Here is a 10,891-nt window from a genome sequence, read left to right as displayed (position 1 = left end):
AGGCTAAGTTTACCTTTAATACGTCCATGCTACACCCATATTCCCATATACACACCCATATACACCCTTAATAGGTGCAACATAAAAAATGGTCACCTCTGCAACTCCAGCACCCGCATGCCACTCCCCCCCACCGTACCTGAATTGTGGTGTTTCTCTCCCTGCAGGCTCCTGAAAGTTTTTGAACTCCTTTTGAATTCACTGCTCCTGTGCACAGTGACGTCACAAGGGGTGTGCAGGGGGTGCGGCCCACACACGGGAGACACCGTTGGAGGGGTGACACCAAAATGACTGACAGTCATTTTGGTGTCACCCCCCTCTGAAAAGTCGGGCACTCAGTCATGGACTGAGAGCCCAACAGATCCGGGAGAGAGGAGGGGACAGCCACCTGGCGGGATAAGACATGCTGTCGTGTCCCCTCCTCTCTCCCTCTCTCTGCCAGCGTCCATCACCAAGATGGCTGCTGTCAGCTATCAATAAAATCGCTGCGCATGCGTGATGACGATCGCCGCTCTGGGTGACACCCGGCCTCGGGACGCCCCTGCCTATGCATATGACTTTGTCCGCATAGAATCGTCATCTATTTGACAGGACATTTTCACGGTTGGGGCGCATCCAGGGTCCCAATGGGGATCAATGGGAATGCTACGCCCTGGTGTGAAGAGGGCTCAAATGTCTGTACCTTGGTATGGACATAGAGGGGAGGGAGAATCTGCAGGAGACAGAGCATTGCACCCATGATCACGGTGGCAATACTTTACTGGCTCCAATGGAGAAAAAGAATAAGTAAACATTTTGTGCAAATTTATTATTTGCCTTTGCCTTTAATGTGCTGGCCACTTGCAGACACTCTAGGGACTGTATCAGGAATGTAAGCAAATCTAAACAGAATTAGGATTCAAAGCAAGATTTCCTCTAACAGTTCACACAGCTAAACGCCCACATTCCATGGAATGTATAGGAGACTCTGGCTGTGAAAGCTCAAAGCCTCAGCAGAAGCAGTGTATACCAGTCATGACAGTCCTCAATAATGTTACATGTGGACTGGTGGGTCTTGCCACCTTCACCCTGGTACTGTTCTATGTCAAATATGCATGGAGGCGAAGGAAGATGCCACCAGGGCCTTCACCTCTGCCCATTTTTGGAAACTTTTTGCAGCTTCAGACTAAAGGACTAATGCCATGCTTATTGAAGGTAAGTTAAAACAACACCCATGTTAATAGCTTTTGAGATTATAGCAAAGTCAACTCTTCTATAGCTTTCAGATCTGCTGTGGCTTCTACCTCCTCTGGTCAGTACAGGTCTTTTACTGCATGATAAAAAAAACAAGGTGTCACATCCAATACTACCTATAAGAGACATTTTTTTAATTTGTAATTAAGCAGATTGGGGTGCCGCTGTATGTCAAAGCACAAAATAATTTATGCATCCAAAGGATGTGATGTCAGAATTTGGCATCATACAGTTTAGAGTGATCTCCCAAACATGTAGTTTAAAGGATTTGTATTTTTTCTATGTCCCTTTCCAAGTTGCATGAGCAGAATTTATTATCAACATTCCTCACAAATAGACTTTAATGAAAATCACTGTAGTACCCAAGGGGGGGGGGGATGGGGCAAAGGGAAGGGATGGTGTTCAGAACATGAGTGCCACACCCCTAGTTTTTGGTAGAAATATGAAGTATAAATATACTTTATACATTTTATATTAAAAAATTACTTTGAATCATCACTTGGAGTGCCTAAAAAACCCCACCTCTCCAAACACTTGCTCTTTTTAATGGAAATCACTGCTAAGTTCGCAATTTGCAAATTTCAAACAGTATTTCATGAACCACTCACAAATCAAAACCTGCCAGATTCGACCATCCCTAGAAATAAGTGAAGGGAATTTCCCAAACAGGACACAGATATTAAAAAATGATCTTATAGGGGTTCTAAGCCACCCAATATCCACAATGTAAGTAAAAATGAAATGTTTGGGCTTTACATACAGTTTAGCTTTTGCACTCTAAAACAAAAAAAATTGAATTTGGATAGAGCTCTACTTTAGGAGAGTAGGAGAGAGCCTAGAAGACCGATAGGAGAGAGGAAGAATACATTTTTATTTTAAATAGCTCCCCACACTGCATTTTTATCATACTTACTTAGATGTGTCTAATCTACTAATAGATGGCAGAGAAGTATGGTCCGGTGTACACTCTATACTTTGGCTCAAGACCCACTGTCATTGTTTCTGGATATGAGGCTGTGAAAGAGATTTTGGTTGACCTTGGAGATATTTTCCTGGACCGAGGAACTATTCCTATATTTGAAAGATTTTACAACAAAAAAGGTAAATTACTTAAACACAATAATTATTTTTTTTCAGTCTTGGATATTTTGAGGAAAAATAGAAATCAAAGTTCAACAGATTTTCTCTCATGTTCTATAATGTGACAACTGTTTCACCGGACAGGAAACAGGAAAAATTTGCAACAGGGAAACACATTGCAATACAACACCGACAGTGGTTCTGAACTTTTCCTATACTACATAAAAAAAGTTTTACTTCTGTCTGTGCCACTGTTGCAGATTTTCCGCTCACTCCCTGTCTGGTGCAATCCTTTGTCATAAGAACAGTAAGCAGTGTAGTCACAAGAGAAGTGCGGGGGGTGTGGCCCGCACCCGGGTGACACCATTGGAGGGTTGACACCAAAATGACTAAGATCAACGCGCATGCGCGATGACGTCATCACGCACGCGCGTCATGGTGGGGTGTCACCTGGTAACCGCTCAGGGTGACACCCGGCCTCAGGACGCCACTGACAGTGAGGGAGGGTAAATCTCTCTAACAAAACACTGGGCAGCATTGAAAACCTGACAGCAGTTATAACTTCACCAAACTCTATCCATAACTAAAAAAAAGTTTTAGTTCTACATACACTTTAATTGATCAGTTTGCTTTTGTAAAATGGACATAGGCTTCAGCATAATACAGCTGTTTGGTGAGAATTGCTTACAACTGGTGGCTCAAGGTTGTAAATATATTATTTTTCTATGCATCATTTCATATTTGCCTGCCTCAAAAATATATTAAAAGTGGTGCAGCCGTGGTTATCAAGGCTACACTAGACAATGCCTTACATATAGAATTAGGTTAGATCCATCATGTATTTCTTTGTCACAAGCAGATGATTGGGTTACACTAAGTTGAAGTCTAATGTACACTATATAGCTAAAGGTTTGTGGACACCTAACCATCACATCTAGTAGGACATGTAATTCCAAACCCATGGTCATTAGACTGTAGTTGCCTTCGCTTTACTACTATAACAGCCTTCACTCTTCTGGGAAGACTTTCCACAAGATTGTGGCATGTTCCTGAGAGAATTTGCCTGTGAGAATTTGGGGTTTCTTGTAGGCCACTCGAACTCACACAGAGCTCCTCAAACTATATCTATATGAAACTGGGTTTGTGCCCAGGGGGCACAGTCATGTTGGGACAGTAAACAGCCTTCCCCAAACTGTTACCACCGTTGGGAAAGGTTGGAAATGCATAATTTGTCTAAAATGCCTGATTGTCTATATTATATATTAACAATACCTTCCACTGGAAATACCTGAAATCAATCATTTGGTGTGACCTGCAAAACGTTTACACATGTAATGTCTCATCACATAGGTCATTATTTATTTGTCTTCCAAAAGCAAAATTGTACTTGTACAGCTACTGTATATACAGTATGTCATTTTTCTAGGCCTGCCTCTCAGCAATGGTGAATCCTGGAAACAGCTGAGACAATTTTCCCTTCATACTCTGAAAGATTTCGGAATGGGCAAGAAGACTTTAGAAGAACCAATTCAAGAGGAAGCACACCACCTTGTAGACTACTTCAGAAACACTAAAGGTAAGTATAAATAATGGGACAAGATTGATAACTAGAATTGGGCTTCTGAAAGAATGCAATTTCTTTTGGTACTGCTAAGCAGTTTTACTGAAAGACTGGTGGGTCTGTGACTAAGACAACACTGTAATAAGGGACAGCACCAAAAAATGGGGTTGATTTAATAAAGAAGTAGAAAATGTTCACTTCGTTTTATTAATTTTATTCATCCAGTCATGGGCAACACACCTTTATTCGAAAGAGAACAATCTCTACACTTTGAATAGATCAACTCCAATATAACTTGTTTTTAATTAAAGGAGAACTATGGGGTTAAGGCTTTTCCCCATAGTTCTCCTTAGGGTAACGGGAGGACACAAACTAGCGTCCTCCCGTCACCCTAGGCTCAGTATACCGCGAGCTGTAGCTCGCGGTATACTGAGACGCCGCGGCTGAAGCGGATCCCAACAATTATGCCGGGATCCGCCCAGCTGCGTGACTGACAGCTGGCTCTGCCTATCTAGAGGCAGAGCCAGCTGTACCCGCCCCCTCCCCCATCCGTTCCGCCAGTCAGCGCTGGCGGATCGGAGCGGGGAGGGGGAAATCCAGCCCCTCCCCTGTCACGGCAGAGAGCCGTGACAGGATGGAGAGGTGAGCGAACGTCGGTATGTGTTCGCTCACCTCCCAATCTACTGAGCCGACCTGTGACAGTCTCATTGTCACAGGTTGGCTAGAACTATGAGGTGAGTGAAAAGCACTCACCTCATAGTTCTCCTTTAACTGAGGTTGTCTTGCATAGCCACCTTTGGGCACTTTAGGATAAATGTAGCAGCATAACGGAAGGGAGAAACTTGTAGAGCGGCCGATAACATGAGCTACAAAAGCCTCTTCAATTTAGGAAATCTTAGTGTTTTTACAATTACAGACCTCTAGTGACTTGCTCAATAGGTCTCCATATACCCTTAGCCAGACAGACGTTATCATCAACATTCCTATTATGTACCAGTATGACTTCAAAAGATGACATTAGCTTGGATATACTTTACTAATATTTTTGCTGTATCAAAGTGTATATGAGTCAAGTTAACTATCCTTGCCACCTCCTGAGCATTCATTATACACTGTATGGCAAAATGTTTGTGGCCACCTGACCAACACTTATATGAGCTGTTGGACATCCCATTCAAAACCATGGGCATTAATAAGGAAAGCTTTCCATAAGATTTTGGTCCCAGATATGTTTCTATAAGATTTTGGAGTGTACCTGTGGGAATTTGTGTTTATTCCGTTAACAGAGTATTTGTGAGGTCAAGTGCAGATGATAGATGAGAAACAACGAAAGAAGGAGCACTACAAACCTGGAATACTGGGTGTTTAACAGTTAAACAGTTGAAAGATATAATGTAACTATTGATGCAGACTCACTTTTGGACGGACGAGGTGGTATCTTGCCGTTAATTGTCAGCACGGCTCGCAGGGCGGAATCTGTGGCTGGTCTGTGTGGGAGTGAGCTCCGGGCTGTGGGGCTTCTGTTCAGTCCATGGATGTTGGAAGGTGAATCTTGTGGCCGGATGACCAGTTGAGGCGAAATACACTGTGCGTGTAGTGGGACGCTCACCGTCAGGTGCAATGAGAGCTCAGCTGGCCAGGCTGCCACTCGTCGGCTGATCGGGAGCAGGAGCAGCGCTGTACACCGTTCTGACAGTGGAGCAGTGGTCGCTATGCAAGGGGTTAAAAAGTAAGCTACAGGCTAGGGGACCTTGCGGTCCGTGGAGTGGTCGGTGTGGCTACACGTTTCGAGGCTCTGTACCTCTTTGTCAAGCCAGAAGTAGTTCTGAGATTGTGCACTGGAGCTGGCGGGAAATACAGTGGTTTAAAAAAGACAGGTGGGCGTGGTTTACGATTGTCGACGGCTGTCATTGGTCAGTCTTTCCTGGGGGGTGATTCCAGAGGCATGGTGTGCAGGTTTTGGAAGCCGTTATGTAGAAAACCTCTTTAGGTGTGTGTGTGTACAGTTGTAACTGTTTGTATAAAGACAAGTGTTACTTGGAAAGGAGTAGTGTCATCTTATCATTAATAAAACGTTTTAAAGGAGTGGTTATTTAAGGTTTTTCCATACTATCCACACCTGTTGTGCGCTCGCCACTCCCATTGTTTTTATCTTGCAGATGATAGATGAGAAGACCATGTTCACAATCGGCATTCCAAAGGTGTACAGTATGGTTGAGGTCAGGGCTCTGTGCAGCTCACTCATGTTCCTTCTCACCAAAATGCTTAAACCATTTTTATGTAATTGGCTTTGTGCAAAGGGGTACAGTAATGCTGAAACATAAAATGGCTTTCCGTAAACTTTTGCCACAAGGTTGGAAGCATCTAGAATGCCTCTGAATGCTGTAGTATTCACATACAGCCGTACCTATTACTGAAAATACCTGAGGGTGTCAATGTATTTTAGTCATATTGTGCCAAGTCCAATGGAAATTCTGAATATAAAGCAAACAATATTTGTTTTTTTTGTGAATAACTAGTTTACATGTGTGGGTATAAATACATTTATTGTATCAGACAGGTCACTTTTCTTTGCTTTGGCTAAAAGTTCTGCCAGACGTCTTTATCTTTCTTTAGTATTTGCTACATCTGTGCTTTGCAAATTGAATTGATTATTTAAGATTTGAAAACTACTATGAACTACAAGTGCTAATCTCAGCACTACATCCGGTCAGCCTACATTCATATATACTGTTGTTGTTATTATATTCCACAGGGCAGCCAGTAAATCCCAGCACAATATTTAGCTGTGCTGCTTCCAATATAATTTCTTCCATATTGGTGGGGAAACGTTATGATTATGCTGATGAGAAGTGGATGAAGATTCTCCAAGACATGCGGGATTCGTTTGCTCTAATTTCCTCCCCCTGGGGACAGGTATTCTTACAAAAGAACACGTACACATGGATAACATGTTAACTGTATTTACACTTGGGTAGGACAGGGAGATGTTATGTACAGTAACCCATATCATCCAGCTGGATATCAGTTCTTAAAGGACAAACTACAATGATTTGAGGTTTGTTTTATTATGTTGCCTTTATTTTACGTTTACTTATTTTTATACTGATTCATCAGATCTGTTTAACCCTTTTGTGACCAGAGGTCAATAAACTATATATTCTCAGACTTTTAGCAGAGTCAGCATGCCTTGGTTGATCTGAATATAACTCTATACATAATTTTCATACCTAAATAATTTTAAATGACATATACACTTTTTTTTTATTATTAAATCCCTGTTCTTTTGTTCTTATGTGCTGTAAAATATAAAAAAATGAATAAACGTAATGTAAATAATTGTTTTTTTAAAACTGTAATTGTTAGACAGAATTACAGTATTAAACACATTTATATACTTTTGTGCATTTGGCAGCACAGTTACTCCTTCAGATTGCAGTGCCATCTGCAGGCTGTTGGCCTATTTTGTAAATGACACCCACAGCCTGCATGTGATCACTGTCACAGCTAACACAGTAATCACACTGTGGGCCACCACTCTGATTGGTACCCCACTGATGGTGGGAACCAGAGCTGTCAATCCAATGAGAATCCCACTGCACCCCTGACTGGAATGCCCCTTTGATGTTGAGTGCTGTAGTGATAGCGGATGGCGCCACTCAAATCCATGTAGAAACGAATTGTCACCAGCAATGTTCTCCTGATGAAGGGACCCTAAGGGGACCCGAAACATCGCTATCTTTGTGACATAATGTCCACATGTCAATATAGATGGAGTTTGCGCATATTTCCTCAGTGTGTTGGTGACAGTTTGTTTCTACCAGAACTGTCAATGACACGGAGAATAGCACCTATAATAATTACTATACTTCAATATAACCACCATAATATATTCCAGATTTTCACAACTCAGTTCCTTGGTGACTTCCAAAGGTGCATGTTTGTGCAGACCTCCCAGTAGAAGCATAGCTGTTCTAACATGTAACAGCTGATAAAAGACATATGCATTGTATCAGGGACTGTATGTGCTGTCGGCAAACACCACTGACCAGCTCTGAAGAACACAGTTGTACACTGTCAACATTTTCTCCCCTCCAGTTGTATGACATGATTCCTCACATTATGCGATATCTGCCAGGACCGCACAGAAGAATGTTCCCTCTTTTACTAAATCTAAAGGAAATTGTGAAAGAGAGTATCAGAAGCCATCAGGAGACTCTGGATCCAGCCTGCCCACGAGATTACATAGATTGCTTCCTCATCAGAATGGAACAGGTTATTATCTGATTTTTGTATGCTAACCCTAGTGGCCTAAGTGCTGCAACTTACCGGGTCTTTATTACAGTGTCTATGAAAGAACTGATGTAGTTGTCCATTGCAATAAATATAATGGTGCTCCTGGAGAAGGAGAAAGGAGTATGGTTGCTATGAACAACTAAAACAACTTATTTCTTCACTCACTTGGAAGGAATAAGACCTTCTGTGGTCTAATTTCTATTATTATTATTATACAGGATTTATATAGCGCCAACAGTTTGCGCAGCGCTTTACAATATAAAGAAGACATTACAATTACAATACAATTCAAGAAAAGATGGTAAGGAGGGCCCTGCCCATGAGGGCTTACAATCTAAATCCGAGGGGGAAGTGATACATGAGGAGGTAGCTGAGTGGGGATGAATTGTTTGAGAATGTGATGGTTGAGCAGTTAGGTTGAGGTGGGATAGGCTTCCCTGAAGAGATGATGGTATGGCATTGAGACCCTACGTTCAGCTGTGGGTTTGATTTTTACATAATTATTTTTAAATGAGTGCTAGCTGAAATTTTCACCGTCTGACTGATTTGATTTCACCTTTGACTCAACAGGAAAAGCTGGATTCCCAAACTTGTTTTGATAAAACTAACCTAATATCCACAGTATTTGACATGTTCATTGGTGGAGCAGAAACCACATCTGTTACAATCAATTTTGGAGTCTTGCATCTTATAAAGTATCCAGATGTTCAAGGTATTCAGCAATGACAATACTTTCTGGTTCAATACATTTTTTATTCAGTTTTGAGATAACATGCTAACTTACAGTACATAGTTTAAGAGTTAAACATACTACAACACACACACCGGAATCTCAACCGGTAGTAGATACTTGAGTTTAACGTTAAACTCCAGCCAAACATTATAATAATCATCATAAAAAAAATAGTTAGCTAAACAGCAAAAAATGCAGCTTTCCACTGCTTGGTGTTCATCAAATGTTTGACCTGAAAGGCGCAATACAGTCACAATCTCAGTAAAACATTAAACACAGCAGACAGAATCAATATTTTGTATCTATTTTGTCCTAACTTTGATACATGTCCCCCAGGGCAGTACCCGGATCCCCATACACTTTTTATGGCCAATTAATTGCATATAAGGCTTCAAAATAGCGACATTTAATTTTCTGAGTTCTACCCCCATATACTTGCATCGAGTTCTAAGTTCGAATTAGAACTTTTTTCATGTTCGAAAGTTCGAGTTAGAACCGAACACGGGGGTGTTTGGCTCATTCCTAGTCCTAACTTGCTGCAGACCCTTTATATGTTTTCACTTGCATGCAATAGAGTTTATCAATGCTAAATGTCAGTAGATAAAGTTCTAACAGATCAGCAGCAATGGCAATAAGGGGCAGAGCTCATTTTCCCCCGATATGGCCATTTCTTGTCCAGTCACGCCTGGAACAGCAGACGGAGGCGTCTGTGTAGGGCCAACATGACAGGGTCTTGGAGAGGCTAACAGGGTTTAGATAGGGTTGAATTATTATCTAAAAGAGTTTTTGGGTGGTGTCAATTACCTGATTGGTCAGGGTGCCGGGAGGAGGAGGATAGGTGGCCCCCTGGGAAGAAGGAAAGGCCAGTCTCGGTGGCATCAGCAGCGTGGAAGCAGCTTCCCGCCCTCACGCCCTGTTTGTCATATTTGTTTTGTTGCCTTTGTGTTTTCTCTTGTTTTCTACCTTTTCATCTACTTTGTCCTTTTTTCTGTCTGTTTTATAATGTTGTCTTGTCACTGCAGCCGGGAAGGGTATTAGGGTCCTTGAGGTGCAACATATTTGCTTGAGGTTTAAGTGACAGTGGGGAGCCGTCTTTGGTATGGCATCCCTGTCTTAACGGGTCTATCATTAGTTACTTAGTATCTGATGTAAGATTACAAGTCCCCGAGGCAGTATTGTGCGGCTGGGGGCCGTGTGGGCAGATACTGGGTATTTTTGGTGATAGATATCACGTCAAGGACCTTAACTCCGTGGTCAGTTAGTTTGTTACAATTTGTTACAATGGTTACAAATTGGCTTTGGTACTAAATAATAAAATGGTTGCTGTGGCCACTAAAAATCCAAGACCAGTGTTGTGTCATTCATTAATAGAGTTATTATTGAATTTAATTGTTGGAGGTTATTTGACCAATAGGAGCCGTATACAATGCCCTTGTCATGTAATGTGTATGCACAGCTTAGGTACTACAGAAGAAGCTGCCTTTTAAAATCTGTGTTTTCCAGGGCACAGTTGAGTTGATCAGTATAAATTAATTTGCTCCTAGTTATCAAATAGAAGGGCACAGTTGACTTGTCTTCCATTATCTTCCCTTCTGACTTACATGAAACAAAATAAGCTATTTGCATTTGTTACATCCATTCCATGTTGTATCATTACTGTCTAATAAAATTAAGTAATGCCATGGTGGGGGGCGTGTCCTAACCATGGCGGCGTGAGGTGCATCCCGCTCCAGATCTGGCTCCTCACGCCCGGACCGCCGACGCATGGAGAGTAGTGGAGATCCCAGGACATTGGTGGAGGCCTAACCTACTATGGATGCTCTGACCTACTGGAAGTTCCGGTATTGGCTTTATTGTTCATTCATTTATTTTTCTCTTGGTTTTTTATGGGCCTCGTACTGATGGGTCTGGCCCTCCGCGCTCCCCTCGGTCCTCTCCCACTTCAGGGGCTAGTGTATCGACGAGACCACTGGGGATTACATACCCTC

At 42.1% G+C, this 10,891-nt stretch overlaps 1 protein-coding gene across 1 annotated transcript in view; it reads left to right on the top strand.

Moving 5' to 3' along the window:
- Positions 1 to 1,014: 1,014 nt before the first annotated feature.
- The window catches only part of LOC108797786 (cytochrome P450 2G1-like), a 13,879-nt gene continuing 4,002 nt past the window's right edge, over positions 1,015 to 10,891 (top strand). Inside the window, exons 1-6 of the mRNA XM_018569442.1 lie at positions 1,015 to 1,194; positions 2,172 to 2,334; positions 3,740 to 3,889; positions 6,630 to 6,790; positions 7,973 to 8,149; positions 8,741 to 8,882. Of these exons, the coding sequence (XP_018424944.1) occupies positions 1,015 to 1,194; positions 2,172 to 2,334; positions 3,740 to 3,889; positions 6,630 to 6,790; positions 7,973 to 8,149; positions 8,741 to 8,882 (973 nt within the window). The remainder of the gene's footprint in view (positions 1,195 to 2,171; positions 2,335 to 3,739; positions 3,890 to 6,629; positions 6,791 to 7,972; positions 8,150 to 8,740; positions 8,883 to 10,891) is intronic.

This window comes from Nanorana parkeri, unplaced genomic scaffold (assembly GCF_000935625.1).
Source record: "Nanorana parkeri isolate BGI_ZX_2015 unplaced genomic scaffold, ASM93562v1 scaffold1337, whole genome shotgun sequence".
Lineage (NCBI taxonomy): Eukaryota > Metazoa > Chordata > Amphibia > Anura > Dicroglossidae > Nanorana > Nanorana parkeri.
The sequence above is the reverse complement of the archived record's forward strand: the minus strand, read 5'-3'. Positions and strand labels throughout refer to the sequence as shown.